The sequence below is a fragment of the Zonotrichia leucophrys genome, chromosome Z, assembly GCF_028769735.1.
Source record: "Zonotrichia leucophrys gambelii isolate GWCS_2022_RI chromosome Z, RI_Zleu_2.0, whole genome shotgun sequence".
NCBI lineage: Eukaryota > Metazoa > Chordata > Aves > Passeriformes > Passerellidae > Zonotrichia > Zonotrichia leucophrys.
In genome coordinates this window covers 48,166,302-48,192,532 of record NC_088200.1, presented here as the reverse complement: position 1 = coordinate 48,192,532, position 26,231 = coordinate 48,166,302, and the positions used below count along the sequence as shown (strand labels likewise).

At 35.8% G+C, this 26,231-nt stretch overlaps 1 protein-coding gene across 1 annotated transcript in view; it reads left to right on the top strand.

Annotated features, from left to right (window-relative positions):
• The window catches only part of RASEF (RAS and EF-hand domain containing), a 28,803-nt gene extending 18,929 nt beyond the window's left edge, over positions 1-9,874 (top strand). Inside the window, exons 9-17 of the mRNA XM_064736030.1 lie at positions 6-97; positions 2,891-3,125; positions 4,139-4,276; positions 4,364-4,511; positions 5,415-5,496; positions 6,532-6,646; positions 7,500-7,619; positions 8,604-8,680; positions 9,766-9,874. Of these exons, the coding sequence (XP_064592100.1) occupies positions 6-97; positions 2,891-3,125; positions 4,139-4,276; positions 4,364-4,511; positions 5,415-5,496; positions 6,532-6,646; positions 7,500-7,619; positions 8,604-8,680; positions 9,766-9,874 (1,116 nt within the window). The remainder of the gene's footprint in view (positions 1-5; positions 98-2,890; positions 3,126-4,138; positions 4,277-4,363; positions 4,512-5,414; positions 5,497-6,531; positions 6,647-7,499; positions 7,620-8,603; positions 8,681-9,765) is intronic.
• Positions 9,875-26,231: the final 16,357 nt, after the last annotated feature.

Here is a 26,231-nt window from a genome sequence, read left to right as displayed (position 1 = left end):
TGCAGCGGTTGGCAAATACCTCACCAGGAAGTACCATTTCTAGGAGCAGTCCTAAATTTAATGGTGAACATTCTCCTTTAAACCCACGGTATGACAGGTAAGCCTGGCTTGCTTTTGTTAATTTGAGAATGGCTTGTCTTAGAAGATGAGATTAGTGTTAAGTAACAGACAATGGTTCTGTCTGATTTAGAACAAATATGTGACCTTAGCAGATGATCCAAAATATACTAAAGTCAATAGGAATCTACTCAATGACTTCAGAAAGCTCAGAATAACCCTCTTCAGTAGAAGCCATAAACTTATGGAGACATCAGACAGCTTCTTGTCTGATCTTGGCCTCTTTTGATTCTAGTTTGAGTCTCAGCCTCTTTGTCTCCGAGAAACTGTAAAACTCTTCTGAGGACCTTTGTTAGCCTTTCTCAGTACTTGAGAAATAAAACATTTTTCGTTTTGTATGCCTTTTTTCCCCATATAATAATTAGTACAAATGTGGGCCTGATTCTTCAAATCACCTTATCTCACACTGACATGCAAGAGTAGTGGATGCACTTGAATATTTATGGGATAAGAGTACAAAACCACGAAGTTATCTAAATGCAATTAGATAGTCAGAGGTACTTAGTTTTCTACTTACTAGATAAAGATCACTGAGCAGAACTTCCTCATCATTTCAGAGACTCCCTGAAGACAGTGGGTACTGGAGGCAACCCTGAGTGCTATCAGTCATGTTATGCTTTCACACTTGTTTTTTTAAACAGATCCATCAGCAAAAATGTGTGTCCTTAATCAATTGATGGATTATTTTGTCTTCTTTTTCTTTCAGTGGTACTCCAAACCGTGGAGAGATCTCTAATAGAGGTCTTAGTAGTCTGCCAGAAAGAAAAATATTTTGGATAGGAATTAAATTGACTTCACTTCACACTTACAATATCCCCATTCATTCAGCAGTGTCCTTCTTATTGTGTTGTCTCCATGTGAGATGTGTTTGCTGGTTTTAAAGTTTTGCTTGTCAAAAGCGCTTTCCTGATTCTGAATGCACAAAAACCCAGTTCCCTAATGTTGGACCCTCTGAAAATTTTTAGAGGTATCCACTCTAAGCTGCATATTGCATTCAGTGATTTTCTGAGGGAGTAACTAAAACCTCTCTGGAGGCTTGGTTATGTTGTTCTTTTTGAATATTTATTAGTACATGCCACATGGTGCAACCCTTGCATTTCCACAAAAGTGAGAAATACAAGGCACTTTAGAAGAAAGTGTGGTAGGAATATGTTATGTGGTAGGAATAAAGTTTAGTCATAACATGTGTGACTTGATAGTATCAAAAGACAGAAAGAGATGTGAATGTCCCAAAACCTGTTTGTTTTCAGTACTTTGTCTCCTGACATCAGACCAGCATTAAGAGGTATTGGTTTGTATACTGACATGATTTAAGCAATCTGTTTTAAAATGTTTGTTTTTTTTTTTTTTTTTTTTTTTGTCTGTAAGATTCATCTTGGTCTAACTTGTTTTAAGCATATATGAAATTGCCAGCATTGAATTCATAGTTCAGTGCAGTTGAGAAGTGCCTGCTTAAGAACTTTATTTTAGGGAATTCCTGACAAGCTTAACTTTGTTATAGCATGCACTCTTCCTCAGTAATTCAGTGATTTGATATAGGCTAGTAGGTGCATGAATACAAAGACCATGTATGCTTTGATATCCTACAGCAAAGATCACATGCATACATGTGATTATTCATTAGCCTGAAGGGGTGTAAATTAGATGGTTCTGAATGTTACTGCATAGGAAAATGATGCCACTGTCATCCTCATTTGGCCAGGTGCAGGGAAGAATTTGATTCAGTAACAGCTTCATAATTTGGTGATTTTCCCCCGTGTACTCTCCTGTGTTGTGCCATCACAGGCGAGTCCCTCTGGGAGCCAGCTGTTGTTACAAGGATTGATGCTGACCTTGTCTGGTTTAGCAGGTCTGTGCATCACATCCATTCCCAACAGGGCTAAGCCAGACCCTCTCTGCTCTGCTATGACTTGGCGACCTTTACTGCCTCACTTTCGTTGATGCCTGTCCCTGTCTTGCTGAAGGAGCATGATAATGATTGTAGCCATTGTAACCTTTTTTATGATATTGGTTTTCTTAGGGTTCACTCTATTAACCTTCCTTTTTCTGTGTTTTTATTTGCATAAATAAAATCTCTTTTTTTCTGTAATCAATACTGTCATTGCTGCATTAATTAAAATATTTTTATATATTACAGTATCCAGAAGGAAAAAAAAAATTACTTTTAAAGGAAGGTAAAGGGAAAAGAGAGGAATTCTGTGTAAAAGTTTAGGTTTTGCATAGTGTATGAAACTGTAAGAAATTTTTTCAGTGAATTCTTCCACCACTACTGATCTCCTGAACTTGGCTACTCCATCTTCTGCATTTGTAGCTGTTTCTAATTGGCATGCACATGCATGCCTCTGTGAACAAATGTATTAATTTAAATGAGATACAGTATGTCAAGGTCGTTTGATGTCTTAGAGCAGGCCAAAATTCACAAAAACATCATATGTATTTTTCTTTTTCTCATGTCTTCATAGTACATCACTTTCTGAGTGTCTTTTAGGTAGGCTTTTTAAAATTAACAGATAGTCATAATTACTGACAGTTGGAAAGTGATCATCAGCAACACAGATTAAATAATTTGATTTGAGCATCCCAAGACATATGACTGAGAAAGAAACTCTTTATAAAGGCAAGATAGGGATTGGCATATGTCCTAAACATAACATTAGCATTTCTAAGAATTGACTGTTCCAGAAGGGCTCAGATTTTGTTGGGAAGAGCATTTGTTATTGGGATTTATAATATGGAATAATTTATTTTTCCCCCTCCAATATTTTCTTATTAGGTCATCTCATTCTTCTTGTGTCGATGAAGATTATGATTCTTTAGCCCTTTGTGACCCGATGCAAAGGATAAACTGTGAAGTTGACAGCTTACCTGAGAGTTGTTTTGACAGTGGTTTGTCTACCCTGAGAGATTCAAATGAATATGATTCAGAAGTGGAATATAGGCATCAAAGGATTTTTCAAAGGTCACAGTGTATGCAAGAAGGCTTTGGTGGTGATGCTTCTGATACAGATGTAAGTGCCAGATTTACTTCTTCTCTGAGAAAAGCCTTTGATTGGAGACAAAATTAACTTCCTGTTTATAAAATAAAATGGATCTTTGCCCACAGGCCAATTAAAAGTAAATATTTGGGTCATACATATTTAAATTAATTAGTGAAGATATTTTGAGAATAAATAAGTAGTTATCTTTTTGAATTTACATTTTTTGATAAGTTTTCAGGTAATAATTTCATCTTTTAAGTTTATGCAATTTTTGAAGTTTGTCAAACTGTATGCAGAAAGGAGCTCATTTTCTAATGATAAAAAAGGAATAGAAATAAAGTAGATTTCTATTCACTTCCTCTTACTGTGCTGCGGCAGTGGAGAAAAAAAGCACATGTGAGATAGAATACTGTTAGTTCACACATCGGTTTACAGGCTAAAGTCTTAGAGAATTAAAAAAATCTAAGAAGGTATTACTGTGTCTGTTTTATTGCTGGTAACATCGAAAGAGTTTCTGAGGACTACAAAATAAAACTAATATCAAGCACAGTGTAATATGGTTTTTTTTTTTTTTTAAACCTGTTCATTTAGTAGACGTTAATCTCTGTGGAGACTTTGCTATGAATAATATTGATTACAGCTGTGCTCTACTTGATTTAGCTTGAGTATTAATAGCATAGAGAGTAATGTCTTTGGGGAAATTCTTAATATTTGCAAAATAAGCTTTGAAATTAAGTATTGTCCTAATTGTTCACTGTGACTTTGTTATAAGTTGAAATTTTCTTATAGAAATTAGTTTGCTGTGTTAGACTACTGAAAGAATGGATGCCAAACCATAAAAACATTAAAAGACAAAATGTAGATTATACTAAACAGAAATTTATGAGAAGAGAATTATCACCGTATTTTGATTAGACTTGCACAGCTGTATCTGGTCATTTATCTCTGTTTAATCCAAACTCTTAAAGTGTTTTACTCAGTCTTAGCTGTGCCTTTCCGGAAAAACATACTTTTCTCACCAGAGAACTAACTCATACTTTCAGGTTCCAGAGATCAGAGATGAAGAAGCATACAGTCCTGCTAACAGCACTGCAGTTTTAGACTGGAAGCCCTCACGACCAGTGAGTCGAAGCAGCTCAGTTGCTTCAACGAGGAAATACATATCTGCTCTCACCCCTCAGGTAACCAGTTCTTCAGAATGAAGAAAAGAATGATACTGAGGGGTAGGTTTTTATGAGTTGTTACAGAGGGATTATTTTTATTTTCAGTCAGATGCAGCTGAATGCTCTCCAAAATACCCCAGTACAGAGAAGGCTTACAAGATTGTTCTTGCTGGAGATGCAGCAGTGGGAAAATCCAGTTTTCTTATGAGACTTTGCAAGAATGAATTTCAAGGCAATACCAGTGCAACTCTAGGTATAGTTGGTGTTCTTCTTAAAATATTGAAATTAACTTCATTGTCATTTTGCAGTGAAGAGGATGAAAAGCTTGTATTTGTGATTCCTTGCTAGGGATATACACAAAGAGTTTCTTATGCAGGCTGTGAGACCTAATTGAGTACTAAAGCTTAGTAATAACAGCTGTTTGTAGTAGAAGATAGGATACTGGTCTAATTTGGTTTTTCTTTATAAAGCCTCTTTCTGAATAACACAAAGCACCGGAGAAGGAATGTCTGTGTAAGGAACTTCCAGTGTGTGGATGAGCTTTTCTGCATTTTTCATTGCTTTCTTGTTTTCTCAACGCTTCATTCTTTCTGTAGTGTTTCGTACTATCCTTTCATGTCTTTCCTACCATTTTTTGTTGCAATTTCTTCAAAGTGTTATTGAAGCTTTGCTTCAAGTACAGCAGAAGGATTTCTGACCGACTTCTGTATATTAGTGTTCTTGTCAGCTAACAAACTTAATTCTTAAGGATTCCAAAGACTGAATTTTGTCTTCCAATCAAATCATACTTTTATGTTTGCTTTATTGCCTCTTGTCAGGATTTTTGTTCTAATTTATCATTTTGTTCCTTGGTATTTGAAACCAAGTTTTTATGTGTATTTTCACTTCTTCGATAAAACTATTTAGCAAAATAAAGCAGCGAGAGTTCTTGCTTGTTGTTCAGACTTGCAATTTATATCAATTCTTCTCCGAAAATGCAAATACATTCAGGGGATTATTGCAATTCAGAAGTATGGGCATGACTGACTGAAATCTCACAACCTATTAAAAAATACGAATTTTGGATAAACTGTTATATGTAGCCCCTACCTTTTATTTGTGGTTTCTTTAAGATTATTGATGGGTTATTTTAGACTATAAACATGATTCTTTTCAGGTGTGGATTTTCAAATGAAAAGACTAATTGTTGATGGAGAACCTACAGTGTTACAGCTGTGGGATACGGCTGGGCAGGAGAGGTTAGTGATATACCCTGCACTTTACCTTATTTGAGTTATTTTGTTTGTAAAAGTCATTTGCCTTTTTTTCATCTAGCTGGAAAAAAACATTAATTGTATGATCCATATGTAAGTATCTGTAAAGAGATGCAATTTTTCTCTGCTGAGACCTCAAGACAGCTGGAATGCTTATGTGTTATCTTTGATGATGCTTGAGGTGTCAAGAGAAATAGTTGAGGTTCACTGCAGGATTAATTAACTAAATCTGTGTGTCCCTCCTTGGCAATACTACATGGTGGAGCAGATGCATATGGTTTCTTCTGTTTTTAGTCTTTAGCTTTTTTTGTTTTTATTACATCTATATTTTTAAACACTTTTTCTTAGAGATTCCCTTCCTTTCCTCCCCATCTCCTATTCTTTCCATGAAAATCGTGGTCCTGATTTGCATTGTATTTAGTATATAAAAACTTCTTTCCAAAGAATTTGGAATTTTGCTAAAATTATCTTTGTATATTGCTGAGTTTATATCCATGATTCTTCAAAATATTGTGTAAAGTTTCCTCAAAATCCTATGACATCTTTACTTGAGAGCCATTACTTATTTACCAACACCTTTTAGGGCTTTTTAAGAGGTTAATCTAGTGCTGTGGAAGTCAGTTTAAGATGTTCATTGACCAAGATTTGTGTTGGCTGTATGTATGTAGGAATCCAATCAGCGTTCTTCTCGTGTAATGAATTTGTGAAGAATATTTTAATACTTGTTGTAAATACCTAGTTACTATACTTGGTTGAGGAGATTGTATATTGAAAGATTGTAGATTGAAAGTTCATGACAAAGATGGCTGTAATTGATCATGAAGTCCTCAAATAATTTTATTGGATTTCTATCTTTTTCAAAGAAGTAAAGTGAGCAATCAATTTAGGAAGTTACGTATAGGTCAATCATTGAATCATAGAACCATTAAGGTTGGAAAAAACCTAATATCTTAGTGATATTAAACTGAACTATTATTTGATAATGTGGCCTTATGCAAATATTTTCTTTTTTTCTGAAAGATTTCGAAGTATTGCTAAATCATACTTCAGAAGAGCAGATGGTGTCTTACTGCTATATGATGTAACATGTGAAAAAAGCTTTATTAATGTGAGAGAATGGGTGGATATGATTGAGGTAAGACCCTTACATATGTTAGAACTTAGAAACTATGTTTCACTACATTATTGGGTTTTTTTATTTATAAAATTATATTAGATGTAAATTGTAATTATCCAGACTGGAGGCTGTCATAGAAATAAAAGCTACGTAGAAGTCTGAAATGTATCCTGATATACTCAGTTAGAATTCAATCTGATACATCTTTGTCTGTTAAAGGATGTTGTGCAATGACACTCTTCCCATTCACTTCCTTTTAAAATGAATGTGACAGCATATTTCAGATACCTTCTTCTGGATGGCTTGAATAGTCCTTGGAGTCTTTGTATTTTAAACCAATATATTAGATATATAAAATAGCTATAGCTTCAGTGAAATTTTCAGGAATTCTTTCTACTTGTGCTTCTTGGTTTTTTATTTGAATATGAATTTGCATGTAGTGCAAGGGGTTTTCCTCTTCTGCTGCGGATGCTTAATAGGAGGGAAAGTGGCAAGCAAATTACTTAGTTCATTGTGAAAACATTTTCTTTTAGTCATGGTATAGGAGTTGGCTACTTTTCCCTTAGTACTTTTGTCATACAGCATTTAGATGCAGTAACCAATTCCATTAGATGAACTTAACACATTAGATTCCTTTTTGGGAAACAAGGCTTATGGGAATGGAGACACATCTTTACGGGCTGATAGTTAAGCTGACTGCTTACATTTGGAGTGGTTTATAGAAAGTTCTCAGCATAGCTTCTGTAATTTGTCAGTTTTTTTCTACTAGTGTACAAGACTTTGTGGAAAGGAAATTGATGTGACATGATGATGTTGGCCATTTCTTTGTATTGTGAATGTTCTAGCAATAACAGGATGCAACTCCTTACAGGATGCGACTCATGAGAATATTCCAATTATGATGGTCGGAAACAAGGCAGATCTCCGTCAAGATATTACAGAACAAGGGCAAAAGTGTGTGCCTATAAACTATGGAGAAAAGCTGGCTATGGTAAGGTCCAAGTGCACCTCATTAGTATAAAATGGTCTTAGGAATTTTTATCTGAAAACCATGTGAGAAACTAGTAAACAAAGGTAATTTTATGCTCATTTGTCCAAGTCAAGTAATGAGGATTCATGGACACTTAGCATTAAACTATTGTGTTTTGATGGTGTTTGCTGGGTTAAATCACATCTCAGTGTCTGCTGAGCTGAAGTTCATTATTGGCTCTGAAAGACTTCTCAGTCTTTCTCATAAAAAGGTGGATGGACAGACGACTGAATTTTTCTGCTGCCAAATAGAAGTTGTTCAATAGTTCAAATATGAGGCACACTATTGACTGATTTGTGTCTGTCCAGATTTTTTGTGGAGTGTTTTCATCTTCAAGAGACTCTTGTATTCGTGCCCTGTGTGCAGAAAGAAAAGAAAAATTCTCTGCTGTAAATGGAAGTGTGAACAAGTTTTTTTTGCATGTATTTATGTGGGGGAAAGCAATGCACAAATCCTGTATTTTGTAGAATAGGAGGAGTCTTCAGGGTCTTGAATGGATGAGTGCTTGCACAAGTGATTGATTATACTGGGATAGATACCATGTCTGTTACCTGTGGAATGATGTTTTTTTGATTAACCTACAATAACCAGATGCTATAGTTACAGTAGCTAGGTTAAGTAACCTGTCCTGGCCACTTTCTATTTTATAGTCTTGTAGACAAGAAGATTGAGTTTGAGCATTAAGTTTATAATATGGCTTTTTTTCAGTTTATTAATTCAGAATATAACAATTATAAACCAGAAGTATTTAAAAAACAATTACTGTTTTATTTCACAATACTAAAGAGAATGTGTTCGACAATGAAGTACACTAGCAGAAATCGTGTTCATTTAAATGTACTGTCATTCTTTGTGTTATTCAGGAAACAATTTGTAATTAAATGTACCCATTCACATGGGAGTCATCTCAGATCAGTTAGCTTAACATTTTATTTTTACTCACAGACTTACAATGCACTATTCTGTGAAACAAGTGCTAAAGATGGATCTAATATTGTAGAAGCAGTTCTTCATCTTGCTCGGTAAGTAACTATGTTTTATTTTCACCTAAACGCATCTGAGTATATTTTATGAAGAGGACATTTTATGTGAATGCACATGGAAAGGTACACGTATTGTTTTAAAATTGTACCAATGCTAAAAAAATTTTAAAATAATACTCTGTTAAATCATTATAGATAAATGCAAGATGGGATGTATTCTCAGTTTAATGAAATACCATTTTTGCTTGAAAATGTTACAAAGCTCTCTCAATAATTAATATTTAAGCCAGGACACAGTTACAGAGCCCACAATTTTAAGACCTGTTTGCTGAGTGAATTGTAATTTTAATTGTACATGGATTTATTTTCTTGATACTTCCATAATTTATTTTGAAATGTAATAATTCTATGTGTAATTATTTTTTCATTCTTTTACACATATTAATATTTATTTTTTTATGACCATTCTGATTGCATATATTTTCTTTGATATCCCCTTCTCTAAATTATTTACAGATAGAAATTCTGTTTATGTACATTTAGCGCCCTGGTATTTCTATAATAGTGTGTAATCCAAATACTACAATTCTACTAACTTTTCAAGCCATTTTTGGTTAAAGCATAATTTTGAAAGACCTGTAAGAAAGAAGTATGGTTCCAAGAAAGTGTTCTGTAACCCATAATCAATCATATTTGCACAGCTTTTAAGTCTGCATTTCTAAAAGGCATCCAACAGCATGCATTTATTCTATGAAAGTAAATTCGTACTTGAAACTGAAGTTATTTGGTTTTGTACTTAGAGCTATAAACATTCTCTTTTTTATGGTAACATACAGAATCAAATAAAAACTTCTCAAAAGAAAATGGAAGATAAATCAGAACATGGGGGAGTTACTAGATAATTAAAAAAAATCATATTTTTATCACTATGAATTGAATAGAAATGTCAATATGATTATCAAATTGGAAACTTGTGAGACACGTTGATTCTGTGCTAATTTACAGTGTATTAGCCGTACAATAGATGGTGATGAACTCTGCAGCATATTGTGGTAAAAATAGAAGAATGAACATGAATAGAAATGTGTTAATTGAGTGCAAATTTTTGGTTTTGTTTTTTACAGTGAAGTGCGAAAACGAAGTGATAATCAAGATGATACAAGATCAGTAACCAGCCTGGCTGGGACACATGTCAAAAAGTCAGCACTCACAAAAAACTGTTGTAATATTTAAATGATAGATAATTTTCCTTAACTAAATATCTTGTATATTTAAAAAAACCCAAGTTAACAACTAAACCAAAATATTTTAGTAGTGTTTCCCTTTTATTATGGATTTATACATTGTATATTTAGAAGTTACACATAATCTTCAAAATCCAGACTGTACTTTCTACTCATTCAAATTTGTGGAATTGCTTCACCCCATAGTCTCTTTTTTCAGTTTTTTAAAGTAATATTATTCAGTGCAAGGAGCTCAGAATCAATGCTACAGTAGTCACTGCATACAATATTGTAATATATATTATTGTCTCTACATGCATGTTTCTTTATGGCATTCGTATTTCTTATATATAGAACGTAGTAATATCCAATATCACTCACAGGTAAAGAAAAAAATTACAGCTTTAGTGAATATAATCTCTTTTTGATCGAGTCTGCTGATCTAGTTTTTGACAGCCTTAAATATATGTTGATTAAACATTTCTTAAGAAAACTCCAAACTATTAAGGGTTGCCTAGGTCCAAGTAATCCCTCATTTTAGGGGAAGCAGAATGATCTTTATCAGGAGAAGACAGTGGCAGGTGCATGGTATTCTGTTGTAGTTCCTCAAAATTTGACTAGTTAGAATGTATTTTATTTCGAGTGTTGGGGTTTGATTAAGAAGTGAGAAATAGACTTTATAACTGATCCTACAGAGCTAAGAGGTGAAAAAAGCATTTGTCTGGACTATTACAGTCCAAAATTCCAGAGAGAATGTAACACCTGTGATATGTAGGATTGCCGAAATGAGTTATGATCCAATATCTCTCTGCCTATTTAAGTTAGATCCTTATTGTTACTACAAACTGGTACAAGTTGTAATTTTTCCTTTGCTTTTTCAAATATCTTCTATTCAGTCACTAACTGAAAGATTGTAATAGTATGTAGGAGTCTGATTTAATATATATTTTAATACATTTTTATAAGTTTTAAATCAGTAGGTGAAAGAATTGCTGCACATGCACAAGCATTTGTATAAATTTTTCTGTAAAAGAGAACCCTGGAGTGAACAGCAATCACTTTAATGAGAGTTCTTTCAACTGATTTTAGAAAAGTTCTGAGAAACTTACCAGAGGGTGGTAGCTTTAGGTGTCATCATCTCTAAACTGAATTTTGCTTAAAATAGTTCCCGAGAGTTCCATAATGTAGTAAAAAATCATGGGCATTTCTACAGTTAGCGGTCAAAATCCAGTTCTTCTTAACTTTCACTGATTTTGATCAAAATAGGATAGGACCTTTTCAGAGCCAGAAAACTGTTGTCTCTTCTGTTTCCATTAACAAAACATCTCCAAGCTGAAGCCTAGTTAAGTAAATCAAACCTGGGTAAAGTTTTATCAATTGATGGAAAAACCGTATGACTAGCAGCTGTTTGCTGCATTTTATCAGCACTGTATGGCCTGTAGTGTGTTATCTCTTGTATAAAACATAGAGATCTGATAAACAGGAAGGTTCATAATTTAGAAATAATAAAAAGGTTTTAACTAGGAAAAGAATTTGTTTTAGGCATCCTTTCAAATATGTAATCAGAGCAGCTAATCCTTGGGTAATTATCAGAAATTTTTTCACCAAGAGAGAGAAATCTAATGCCAGAATGAATAAGACATTTTCTTTCACTGTATAATAGTTCAGACCTAGAAGACAAAACATGTTTGGTGAGGGTTTTTTGAAGTACTAGGAGAATCTTCACATGCTACCTAATTCGATGCAGGAGATTTCAGGGTTGTAGTGTCTTCCCACACAGCAATACCGGATGCCTCACTGTAGTTCTGAGACTTATCTGAAGCATGTGGCAGAGAATGCAGGACGCTCAAGTGTATCAGGAATATGCCTAATCACATACATATTGCTTACTGTTAAACCTATATTAATAAAGAAATAGACAGCTTCAGTTAGCTTCTTTGAGCAGAAAAGCCAAATTTAACTGACTGTTTTGGTGAGGGCCTTTTCTGTGTTGTTTGTGTGAACCCTTCCTTTTGTCCATATGAATGAAATGGAAGGAAAATTAATTTGGGAAGTGTTTGCAGTAGGGAAAAGATAGGAAGGTTATATAGTCCTTGGTTTGTGAAGTGTGAGCCTTCAGCATGTAGGCATTTGCATTTTCTCGGGGTAAGATCAAGATTATAAATTGTTACTTATGTTCCAAAAATGTTTCTCATTCGGTGTTGTTAGCTTGGAGAGCCTGGACTAGGGATCAGTGTTTTATGTGTGTGTCCTGAGCTACTGTGTTTGACCAGTTCCGTGGTCTTGGCCTCCAGTAAATGAGGTGCAATGTTTGCTTAAGCATTATTGACAGACCTGCATGAGCAAAGTGTTTTGGCTGGACGCAGAGAATCACATAAAGTGATTTGCAGGCAGGATTTCTGGAGGTGGTTTTGTCCAGCCTTCCAAGGACTCAAGCAGAGATGGACTTTGGCTAGTCCTAGATTTGGTTATCTGTGGGGTTGGATAGCCTGCCTGTGAAAATGCTCCAGGACAGAGGTATACTACTATCGTTCTGGGCAAGATGTTCTCATACTTGTCCTCCTTTTCTGTATAAACATTTCTCTTCTTGTCCAACTTCAGTTCCCCAAATGACTACAAATTTCTAACAGTTTTCCCCCACTATGTGGAAGAATTTGACTATAATCTTGGTGATTTCCCTTTCAGTATCTGTAGCTGTCGCTTGGCCTTCTCTCCACCTGTGTCACAACATCAGGAGTATCTCTTGCAAAATGTCTCTGGGTTTCACATCCCAGAATTAGCAGCGTACGTGCATGTGTAATAATTGCTTTCATATCTAATATTTTTATCATACAGAGGGTGCCATGAGAGTATCCGTGTTTGTAGAGAGGCTGGTTGAAGGATGTAAGTTCAGGGACTTGCCTCCATACCAGTTTTTCCCTCTCTGCAGGCCGCTGATGTTTTCAGTACTTTTGTTTCTCATTTATTTTAATAACCAAAATCTACCTTATGTTATTTAGTCAAATTATGTAGCCTGCATCAATTTATTAAGTTCTGTAATTTTTTTGTGTCATGTAAAGCAACTTTAATTTGCAACAGTGTTGTTTTCTAAATAAGATTCAGGGTTGAAGGTTGTTAGCTGTTAACAAAGTTTTACCTTGGAGTAAATTTATGATCAATGTCTAGAGGACTGAAAATGCACTATTAAATGGGGATATATCTATAGCTCAGTTGGAACTCATTTTAGAAGTCCTGTCATGGTCAGTTCCATCATATTTTGAATGTTCACATAATACTGTGTTGAATTTATGTTAAAGCAAAAGAACTTGGACTGTTTAAATCTAGAAATTAAAGAATGTATTTATATGTGGAAATAATGAATGCATAATTTTTTTCTGTTGTTTCACTTTAAAAGGTTACCTTGTCTTCAGCCTAAAAGGTAAAATAACAAACATCAGCTTTATGCTCTGACATGGTTGCACTATTGTCCTTTGAATGTTTTTATGGTTTTGTTTAGTACATAAGAACTGTTTGTTTAATCACACAAATTTATTTTTTTAGTCGGTGAAAGTGTTCCCTTAAGACATTATTTATTTGAAAAAGAAAAGTCTTTTATGTTTTTCCTCATGATCTGTAAATAAATTATTTTATTCAGTTGACATGGAAACATTATTTGATCCTGTATTTTTGACCCTTTTAAATTGTAATTTATTACGCATTTCTGAGGCAATAATTCCTATGACACACTCCAAAAATGTTTTGATCACGTAAGTTCTTGTAACTACTTTGTGCCTGTTTAGCATATATTACTGGCTTAATAAGACAAACTTCAGCTTCTAAGTTCTGTTATGGCCTTACATATCTTAAGTATTTTTCTGTGTAACTACTTTCGTATTGACTAGAAAAACCTCTGTTAGGAAAAAAAATTACAGTTATAAATCTGTATAAGATGCTAAAATGTAGTTTAAGGAAAATATCTATAGGCCACTCCTTTAAGGAACATCATTCTGCTGTGTATACATGCAGATCTCCAAATAAAGTAGTAAGTTCTGTGCTAGTGCAGGCAGTCCAAATATATATCCTTTTAAAGAGGTTTTCTATTTTTTCCCCTATCAACTGTTATTCAGCAATGGTAGGGTAGCATTTTAGGTAAAAAATACTGCAGTCAGCAATCCCCGATTCGTAAACCAAAGAGAATAATACATTCTTGGTACTTCGTTATATTATAAAGAAACATATTTTCAAGATGTTTCTAGTTGTGTTAGAGAATTGTAAAAATGGACTAATATCTCATGTACAGTTCCAGTTGCCTTTACCACTACCTCTACCAGACTTGATATAGTGTGTAATTCTTTAATGCTGTCTGGGCTACTTATGGATTAGAGAAGCTTTTTAGAGTGCCAGTTTTTTTATTATTTATCTTCTACTGTATTACTATCAGTCCTAATCCTTTCTTATTGGTCTTCTTGGGACTAGTAATACCAATATTTGTCATTATTAATTTTTTAAAACTATTCCTTATTTTGAGGAAACTTCCTGTAAAAGAAAATGTGACTCAATATGTAAAGTGTTACTGAGTCTGTACAAAGAAGTCCTTTCTCTGCAATTCTCTTCCTTGAGTTACAGCTTCAGATAGCTGGACTAATACAAAATTAATCATGAAGTGGCTGAGTAACAAATAAAACCAAGCTATGGAAGTTTTCCACTGAATGTAAAAGGAAGTATGTAAAATGTGAATCTGTTTTTAAACTAGTATGAGGAAATTGTACCCATTGTATGTTCATCTCTCAATAAAAGTCTGTATATACTATAAATAATTCTAAATTATGAAAAGGTTTTTAAAATTTTATACAACTAAAACTGGATTTAGTGCAGCTTTGTCTCTCCTTGAAACAACTGATCATTTACTGTAAGTTTCTATATATAGGTTTGAAACTGACACCTTTCCTGTATTAAAAATTACTGAATAATAAAATGTGCTTCAATAGCCATTTTCCTTCAGTGTATTTTCTTATCAGTACATACAGACAGCAGTCCAGCACAACATCTGTTACCTGTCAGCTTAATGTTGTTGTTGTTCACCAACTTCTGCAGCCAGTTGCGTGCAAGAGTGATGCAACTAAACACTGGTATCTGGCTGCCTCCAAATTTTTAGCCTCAATGAACAGTCATTGGCTTTGAGCTGAGAGATGTCTTACTGTGATTCTCAAATAAATCTTATGTACTTCTTTACAAAGATGCTGTATTGTACTGTGAAAATGCTGTGCTGTAAATTGGCTGTACTTCTTTACAGAGATGCATTAGCCATGCTGTCCCTAACCACCAAGATGTGATATTGGTCAAGTAAGAAAGAAAAGAAGATAAGTAGCCCAAAATAACAAGCCTCTTGCAAATGTGGTCATGTAAGACTCTTGGCATCAAGCAAAAAATACTTAGGGGGATGTATATCAAAGACAAAAAATGCCCCAAAATAAAAATTAAAAGCTGCATCAGGTAAAATTGGCCCATTTAGATGTTACCATGGAATCACAGAATCGTGCAAGTTAGAAAAGACCTCCAAGACCGAGTCCATTGGGTAAGACCAAGTCCTGTTCTTCCAAGCTCACATGTGACTTCACTAATGATTGAATTTGGAGCTAAAGCAAGAATGTGTGCTGCTTTCTGAAGCAGAACAATAAGCCCTGGAAGAATGGGATGGGGATGAGGCGTGTGTCACTGTCAAAATGCTCTTTTCAAAACCCAATTTCCTTTCTTTTAGAACTCAAGACATCATATTTTATTTCCTCTTCAGGTATTTTTCCCTTCTATTTTTGTAAGCTGTTCTTCACCAGCCACAAAAGCAGTAAGAATTAAAATGTGGTTTTGCTTCCTTTATTGCTTCCACTAATTAAAAGTTATTGTTGAAACTAAAACATTTAGCCATATTTAGCACCTGATGTTCTCAATGTATAATCAGAAACTATATTTATAATCTTACATTGGGGGCTATATCTTTACTGACATAGTCAGCAGGGAAGTCTACTTCACCAGCTAGTGGTATAAACCAAGGAAAATTAGGCATGCAACAACAAAAGCTGGTCTTACTGCAACAAAAACCACACACCTGGTAGTTTAAACTTTTCTGTTACTTTCTGCCAATAATCACAGATTTTCTAAGAACTTGCTATTGTTTTCATTTTGAAAAAGGTATTTTTAAAAAATCTTACTTAAAAATAGGAAGCAAAGACAGAATCAAGGATGTTGTCCTTAAAAAATGGAAAAAAACCTCATGCATTCCTTATGATCAATGACAAAATGTAAGATACAGGAAAAAAGACAGGGACTATATTTAGTACACAATGCTGACTGCCTCATGTTTGAAAGTAGCTTTCTACTTCAGTCTGTATCCATTCCTGTGGAGTGTTTCCTTTTTGTAGCTTTTAGGGTATTGTTCTTTTCATGTCACAAACATATTTTTAGAGAGATAGCTGTAGTTGGATTAGAAAATCTTGAGGAATTTTGCCGTAAATTTATCAAAGTTCTCTTTATCAGTTGAGTAAGTTAAAGTGCCTGAGATTTGCAATGGTTCCACAAAACAAATTCACTTAAAATTTATATTCTGAATAGATGAACATTCTAAGATAAAATAAGGAAGCAAATTAACTGTGAAAAATGTCTAACTAAAACCAAGTCTGTGAGAGCAGATGGTACTGTATGAAGCTATGTGTGTAAGTGATGAAAATAAAAATAGAAGCTATTTATTGAGTGAAATGTTTTAGATTAATCTAAACCCCAAACTGTGAATTATAGTACCACTTTGTGAAGTAGTTGATATTTTCCAAAATACTTATGCTAGTGTTTATGCTAAACTGAAGACATTGTTCTGGCACTATCAGAGCTGTAATATTAAACTTTTCCATTAGAAAACTGAGTTCTGGGCCACAAGAATCCTAGCTGAACCATACACAGCCCTTGCCAACTCTTGCTGTTCTTACTCATTATACTTGATCAAACTGGTGGGAATCTGAACAAAAGCTGTATACATGAAGTAAATTCTACTAAGATATTCTGGAAATGCACAAGAGTACATATGCTTTTCCCACATTTGTTTCCAAGTCATCAGAAGTGACCAAACACAAGTGATAGTGTAAGGCTAAGCAGTGAGTAGTAAACTTGGTTTGTATAGCAATGTTCCAATTCTGGAAAATCACTTGTAGGGAGGTATATACGTACACCTACCTGTATACATGTAAACATTAGAATATATGCTCTTTCTTCTTTTTTGTATATATACAAACATGCACACATATATCTATATGTGCTGCATGTATACATGCATGTGAAACAATGACTTCTGCCTTTCCCTTAAAACAATTAAAATCCTGGATCACAGAAGCCTTTCTGTAGTGGTTTTCATAAAAGATAAGGGTGACATCAGTCATCTTGACATGTTTTTTTCTCAGCGTACGTCTGCTCTATATCCAAGGCTGTGTCTTGCTAAACATGTACTGGCAATCACTTTTACTTTTGAAAAACAAAGAATTTTTAGTACTTCATTGCAAAATGTTGTGGGCTACTTTGCATATAGAATCTCAGAATCATTGAGGTTGGAAAAGATCCTAAAGGTCATCAGTCCAACAATTAACCCAGCAGTGGCGTCACTAAACTGTGTGTAAGTGCCACATCTACTCGTTTTTTAAATTCTTTCAGGGTTGGTGACAACCAGGTCTCCAGATGTTGGAAGCCAGGGCTCAGGGAATGTTTCTCTGCCTGTCCTGGGAAGTCCTGATCCCCAGGAGAACACTGCTTTTAACCTTCGTCCATGGAGAAAGCTCCCAAGACTTTGAGATGAATCAGAATCTATGAGTGTGTGAAATAGATAGTAGTGTAGTTTATCACAGGGTGAAAAGAGTTTTGGGTTTTCAGTTTGGAGGTAAATAGAAGACAGGATGGGGAATTTTGGACGTTGTCTGATCTCCCTCTTGTTCTTCATCTGCTCCATTTTCTGCAGTGTTGGTAGCACAGAGTGATTGGTTAGGAAGAACCACAATACAGATGTTGTGTGGACAGACAAATAGTTATTGGTAGAAAGGTAGAAATAAAATAAGTTCTAAGAATTAATTGGATTAAATAGCTTTAAAAGACCTTGAACCAGTGTGTCTTGTGACTTTTGGTGTCTTCTCTTTGTGTGCTAAGTCTGGCATGTATACGGTGTGCTGAACTTGTGATAAGAGAAAAATAAACAGCAATATGAAGACCAAAACCTGAGCCTTGTCCTTTTCTCATTCCTGCCACAGAACTTTTTAGGGGTCTCCCCTTTGTATCCCATTCTGTATTTACCTGAGAATGTGTATCAACTTTTGAGTATAGAAGTGCCTCAGAATTAATTTCTCTCAAGATTTACATGAAAAATTTACATTGCAAGGTGGTCATAAGGAGCAATAGTGTCTTTTCTATAGAATCAATGGACCATTTGACCATTACAGTTCTCACGGAATAGCTGTGCTTTTTGAAAAAAACGTGAATAATTGTAACATCAAAGTGCTGTGATGGACATAAAATCTGTCCTTACATGGAGAAGATACACAGATCATTTTATGTGCATAATGGATAGTTTTGGAGACTTTTCCTGCTAAAGAAAGTCTTGTGTCTTTTCATCTCTCTTTTTTTTTTCTCTCTCAGTGTATTTACAAATAATGAGGTACTAGGGTGCGTGGAAGTCATGCAGCCTGTGTGTAGTTGCTTTCCCAGAAAACATGATGACAAATCAAGGTTCAAAATAAATATGACACTTAAAGTGGAAGAAAAAAATAGGTACTTTAAAGTCTGAAATATCTTTTGTGATTAGTTACTGATAGGATTTTGTTGAATAAAAGTAGTAAAATTTTACTTCCAAAGAATACATTTGAAGGCAGATGTGGAGCCTTAAAACCAGTGAAGCATGGACATGCTTATATTTTTAAATGAAAGATGTATAAGAAGGTTTAATCTTAATCTTTTCCTTTAAAGATGAGTTCTAGAAATATTTTGTTAAGTCATAATATCTTGTTAAATTCCATCTTTTCCTTACTTTTACCTTAAATTTGAGATTTAGGATTCAGGCAAGGGAGTACTTAATCAATAATTTAAAATATTTTCTTTTTAAGGAAAGTAACTTATTGAAAAAAATATAAGCAAATATTTGAAGATTAAAAGACTGTTTGCACAGCATATGGAAAAAGACTCTGTTTTTCTCCCAAGTTCTGAAGTTTTCTCATTCTTACTTTCATATAAGAATGGGAAATGATCTTTTTCTTTGTCCTGTGTCTCTACTTGTCTGTCCATCCCATACTCACTATCCTCTTTCCATGCTTTCCACACCCTTTCATTCATACTTTCTGATTTTCTTTCACCCATAGCTGGTTTTTTGCAAACATCCATCCCTTCTGTTTAGCAATGCCAGGACTTTGTCTCCTGACATTCCCAGAGTGTCGCAGAAAATTTTCTCAGATAACCATGACAGTTTCTTTGCCATGTTAGTAAAAAGCAGCTTAGGTGGTAGACACTTCCTCTGAGATATTTCTGGTAGGGAAATTCAGGTAGGGATATTTCAGGTAGTGTGTTTTTGTCGCTACTTCTTTTCAGATCACAACTTTTTGGTGTCATAGAAAAGTGCAGTGCAAGAACCTAGAGGAGTGCACTTATGTGTCCCAGAGATTGAGTATCAGTTAGATAGCTATTTAGTATAGCACACTGTTCTGCCAGGTTCATTGCAGAACTAAAAGGTTTACTAATGACAGAGGAAATAGTTTGCTGCATTCATCTGAAGTGTTGTAATTCTGGGGTAACCAAAAAAAAAAAAAAGGAATGCGTGTGCTCGTCAGAGCACAAGTGCATAAGAATCCAAAAGCTGTTGGAAAACTGAAAGATAAAAAGTGCATAAGCATGTTTTTTTTTTTAAATATTAATCTGATTCAGAAGAGAATTTTACTGAATCTAGCTACAGAAGACAAGTTTTCAAAATCAAAAAAATGTGTGTCCTCATGACTGACTGATCTGCAAGGCCTGGGTTTGTGCTCTGATCATGTTCCCCATAAGGAACACACTTGTTTCCTGGTGAAACATAGGTTTAAGATCTTGCATCAAGAAACTGCATCAAAGGCTATGATTTTCACAATTTTTTTGCAATACGGACAAGGTCCCATCAGAATACAAATCTATAAGCAAAATAAAGAGAAAATAAGTCACAAAATGTTGAGAATTTGGAACTACAATATTAAGGACTATCAAACAACTTGTCTATCATATAACACACTTCTTGTAAAAAAATACAGGTTAATTTTTAGCAAACATTAAAGCAGTCACTTATTCGCACTGAAATGCTGGGCAATTTGTGGAATGAAAGCAATGATACATATTTATGATTTACACTACTTTTTGTGTGAAATGTCTGAAAATGTTTATTGTGAAAGTCCCTGGTAGTGTAAACACTGTCACGTCTATAAGAAGTTTCATACCTAAATTACATCCATTTGTTATTTAACTAATTGTCATGTAATATAGCTTTCTTGCTTTCAGCTTTTCTGAAATGCTTGTCATGCACAGGTTTTACTGACATACAGAAGTATTGCTGATTGTAATTGTATTGCATTACACATTTTATTTGCAGAAATATGTATTTATTTACATTCAAATACTTTGTTTAATCAAGCGATATTTTAAGGCTAAGGTTAATTTAGATTTCAGTCTCATTAAATTCTGTCATAGTTCAATGATCAGAAGATCACTTATCTCGAGAGCAAAGAAACCTTTTGCAGCAAAAGCTCTCTTCCCCAGTTGCATCTTCTGTGTTGTCACTGGAGGGCAGCAGTGTCCAACAGAAAACTATTTTACCCCTCAGGTTTGGCTCGTGCTGCAAAAGCTGACATTCTAACCCCCCATTTTAGAAATACATCCAGTTCAGACGTGGGTTTGTATAGCAGAGCATTTGCCCTGTGCTAGTTAAATCCAGTTCTGTTTTCGCTAAAACAGCCTTTCTGAGCTGTTTATTACTTGCTTGTGAAAACTCCCCCAAGGCTAAAATTTCACATTCAAGAATCTTATACCACCTTCCCACCCTCCTTCCCACACCCACTACTCCGGACCTTTGCTGTAGATTGGTTTGGCTGTTCTCTTCTTGGAGTCTGTGGTGCAGCAGATACTGCTGTGACTGTGGGTGCCAGCTGCTGCCTTGCAAAAATAGTTGGATGAATTTCATTCTTTGATTTCTTTCATTTGTCTTTTAGGTTACTATTATTATGAGAAAAACATTGCTTAGGGCAATTTTCTGTAGTGACAAGCATTTCATTATAGCATTGAATGGAGGGAAAAAGCCCCATTCTACCTCCTCTGACTGATGTTTTACAGAATGAGGGATGTGTGCTGTGTTTTGTGTCCTAGACCGTCTTGTGGACTTAAGAGATTACTTCTTCTAAGGATCTCTTATATATGTATCTTGCTAGCCTGAATATGTTAATTTTGAGTAAGCAAATAATGAAAATGTAAGTAGAAGACATTCACTTTGCGAATATCCTGGTTAGAGTTTTTGGTAGTGTAGAGGCATGCATTAATTGACAATTAACTCAATTCAACTAAAACAGCTGTAAATGTTAAGACTGGCTAGTCCCAAGGTATTTATTTATTCTTTGCTTCATTTCATCGATGCAGAAAGGTTAGTTCTTTACCCTGCTGATCAGCCTAGGTTAATAAACAAATGTTTGCAGTTGGAAACAAATAAGCTCCATGCTAGCCTTACTGTGTGCAATGGAAAACACATGCAAACATAGAAAAAATTACTCATTAAGTGGTGAACCTCTGACCCTGGAACAAAGACACTGACCTGATGCTACAGGAGTTTTTGCCTTTACTATGGAGGCTGTGGGCTGAGGTGAGAACTGTCCTACCACTGCTCTCACTACCCCTGCTAATAAGGTCTAGGCTAACTACATGTGGCTGTGGAGATCTTGATGCCCCCATGGGATCATGGTATCCTTGAATTAAAAATTTCCATATGCTGTATAAACTAATATATAAGGCTACCTATAACGTCCCAACCTGGCAAGGTGCTGGCTGGTGCTGGCCAGTGCTAGTGGGCTAAGGTGGGATAAGGATGCTGGGAGCTGGAGAGTGAGGGTGAAGCCCTGGTTTTGAGGGCTCACCCAGTGTTCCCTCTCAGCAGAGTGGGAATGGGAGGGTGAAGCCACAGGGCTATGCTCCCAGCTACTATAAAACATTGTCCCCTGGCTTGACTGGTATGCTGAGTTGGTGGGTCCTGATATCTACTGCTGGGGATAAGCCCCAGGGTGTATTTCTTTGAGCCGACCCTCTGCCATATTGTGTGTACAGGTCCTTTCTGTGGGAGAAAAGAGAGCATATATTGCTCCATTGCAGACCAGTGAGACTGTGGTGAGTGTGGAGAGGAAATCAGTGTAATGAATGAAATAATTTGATAATTACTGGAAGGGAATAGGCTCAGAGGCTTGGGGAGAGATGAGAACAGAAACCAAAGTGGGTAAGTGGAGGCCTAGAGGGAGTGCTGTTTATATGGACTGCCTGCAACAGCACCTATTTTTGAGTGGGTATCAGGGCTGTAGACTCCAAGCATGCTCTTCTGCAGTGCCAGGTGAATTGCATAAAGAAGGATAGTACTTTGTGCTCAGCCAGCCTGTGTGTGGCATGTGTCCTTGCTGCACCCTGGTTGTTGATGCTGCCTTGAGCTCCTGCACACCCTGGGGGAGCAGGGCGCGGCCCTTCTTTGGGACTCTGCTGTACAAATTTATAGGGATTCCCACTGGTTTACGTAAGTTTTGGGGTTTTTTTACAACAGAGAATTTCAAGATTGTTTTGTGTCCACTATCTGGAAGAGGCCCAGATCTGACATAATCTATCTCTCTGAAGGACACGTCGGTGGCTGCAGCTGCTGGGGACTGGGAGCTGGGGCATTCAGGCTTAAGCACCCAATGGACCTCTCCAGGCACCCTGGGCAGCAAATGCTGAAACACCAGACAAACTTTTGTATAAGCCTGACTGTGTAAATGTAGGATCTAATCCCAAATTAAAGGGTAACTGTATAGAAGCTGCATTACAGACCCGTTGGACCCCACAAGGAGTTTGTAAAATGGTGGGGGCTGAAGCCACTGTTAGGGCATGGTGCTTCCAGAGACAGAGTGTGAATTGTTACTTTTCCTTTGCCTGAACTTAAACCATAAGGAAAAAGGATTTTTTTTTTTTTTTTTTTAGGTCTAACAGAAAGCTTTGATTTCTGGGGTTTTTTTCCTGTGATTTTTGGGAGGAGTTGAGTGAGATAACAATAATTTAAAAGCTAGTCTAGCTATATCTCTTGCAGAGATTTGATATCAAATGTCATATATATATATATGTGTGTGTGTGTGTGTGTGTGTGTGTGTGTGCGTGTGTGTGCCTATTAATATATATACACACACCCACATACACATTTTTCCAAAATGAGTTGCTTATGAGGATTCAAAAGCCATGTTTGTATGATTGTTTTTGTGTTGCTTCAGTAACTCTGGAGCATTTATCCATGTAATAGCATGGCCTTCTGCTTCACTGGTTATATAGAACTCATGCCTCAATAACTTTGTTTGATAGGATTCAGATGAAATGCTGCTTAGTATATTTTGTGTTTAAAAGCTTCTTTTAGCAAATAAGAAAAGCAGGCATTTAAAAAAGACATAATCAGGTTGACAATAGGCTAATTAGGTTTAAATATATATATTAAAATAGATGGCTGAACCACTTATTTTTAATTGATGTAAATGTTGTTTTTTATTGTGGTACAATTGAAATATGGACTATTGTCAAATATGGTTTTTGTAAATGAAGAGATCTTCATCTCTTTATAAAAAATAATATCCTAATTGGCAGTGTATTTGAGGAATTGATTATGAAAGTTGTTTTAGAAAGACAAATATCCATGTGACTTTCACAGAATCTTCACAAGTGACCAGTTACTACAGGGCACTGTGGTGCTAATTTCAATTAGCCTTCAAGAATAGGCTTAACCCTTGTGTTACCAGTACTCCAAAATTATTAAACTGACAGAGTAGAATTGGCTGTCCTAGCAGATAAGTGAGACTCTATCGGACAAATGTTAAGCAAGGGGCACCCCTAGAAAGGTAGTCCCCATATTTCAACTGACTCACTGGTCATTCTCCAGTTGCTTTCTTGCAGGTTCTTGGAGTTCAGCAGTTACTTTCAGTGTGTTCCAGCAACAGATGAAGGTTGATCTGGAACAAGTAAGAAAGTAGCTTTTTGAATCTGAGAGTCTTACCAGCTGTGTCTTCTCATATGTCACTGAAATTCCATCTCAAACTCTGATGTTAGTAATTCCTCAAGTATGGCAAAGCGGAAGGGTTGTCTTGCAAGTGAGCTTCCTACATTAGAACTCTAATAGCTTACATTCCAAATCTAGAATTCAATCCAGACTTGAAACGACTGATTGCACCTAGGGAAAGAGGGATATGACAGGTAACAGTTGAGCAAATGAAATCAGCAAGATCTATTAGATAATGTTTAAAAGATTGTTAAATTCACTTGGCTTATCCCATCAAAACTTAGTAAATAAGGGACTAAGAATGCCTGAAAGGTTTTTTTCCTAGCAAGCAAATGACTACCAGTTAGAAAACTTATTTGGAGAAACATGACAAATTGTGTTTATTACACTGTCTCCAGAGTACTCTCCAGCGTCTAAAACATGTTGCTGTTTGCCAGAAATAGCTGGAAATCTACACTGGTGATTTTTTCATCCTTTTTTAACTAGCAGGAAATGTGCTACTCAATGGATATGGAATTGACTGGATGGCCACACTCAGAGAATTGCAATCACTGGCTCAAGGGGAGACCTGTGACCGGGGGTGACTGCTGTCCTCAAGGGTTGGTGTTGGGGCCAGTGCTGTTAAACAGTTCTGCCAGCAACATGGACAGTGGGATGGAGGGCACCCAAGTTGTGACCGTTCAGTCAGGAAAACTAAAGGCTCCAGGTAGATCTTGTAGCAGCCCTTCAATATCTAAAGAGGGGCTATGAGAGACCTGGAGATGGATTTTTTTTTTTTACAAGGGCTTGTAATCATAGAACAAGAGGAATGGCTTCAAAGAGGAAATGAGTTGACTCAGATATCAGATAAAGGAGTTTATTACCATGTGGTGCTGAGACAATATTTCAGGTTGTCCAGAGAATTTGTGGGTGATCTGGAAGTGCTCAGGGCCAGGCTGGCAGAATTTTAGGCCACTTGATCTAGTGGAAAATGTCCATGTCCATGGAAGAGGGGCTGGAAATAGACAAATTTTAAAATCATTCCAACCTGAACTATTCTATGATTCTATGAAATATTGACATCAGATATTTGCTATTCCATTTTTCTGTGGTAATCTTGAACCTGCTATTTCAAGTACTTTTCCATTCATGATTCAGGAACATTTCCACAAGACGTGCATATATACTAGAGCTACGGGAATTAATCTTTTGGCAAGGTACCATGAGTAGGTACACTTTAAACACTTGAAAAAGAGAACTTCCTGTTCGGTCATTTAACCTCGCAGATGAGTAATTCTTCCTTATTTGGTCTAATGGGGGTTTTTTTTGGAGCTCATGCAAAAAGATAAAGCTCCTCTCGCACTTTGAAAATTGTTGCAAGACAACTTTAACCGGAATGGTGAAATTCTTCATTTATAATTTGTTTTTATCTGATCGTTTCTTTCAGTGTGTGTTCCCATTCCCCCCATCCCCCCCCACCTCCCCCCGCCCACTATTAACAGTTTCAGTATGAAGCTACACTGGTTAATAAAGTACAGAACAGGAACCACTGCCTGTATTGCAAAACTCTGTTTATTTTGAGAAAGCCCTAGGCTGTGTGCCTCCACACAAGTTGTTTTTCCTGCTGTCTGAGTAAATCAGGTATTGGTGAGGCTGGGTCCATATCAGTTAAGCTCACCAAACAGCTGCTTAATCGAACAGTTTCTTAATTAAAACTTTATTTCCTTCAATTAGAGACAGCTGAATGCCCAGCAGTGAGGAGAGAGAAGCATGTGGGTTGTGGAGCTGGTCTCTACTATATATTGGAAACATGTAAAATGTATTATAGGGAAGCATAAGAGCTAAAATAAATTGCTTGAAATAAATTATTCTGAGTAGTAAGCCCTGCTCAGTGGTGAGCACCATTTGTCAAGAAGAAAACATGGTTTTTAAACCTTGCTTAGAATGCAAGTATATGTTGTGAACTGTTTCAAACTGCTGGAGCAGTGATCTGGGTGTTGTAGTTTGAATTGGTTAATCTTTTTTCTTCCATTGTTTCAGGTGATCAAGGGAACCTGACTGGGCCAAAGAGCCTGTAGTACTCATTGTTCACATGTCAGCCTTAGATTCATCTTGC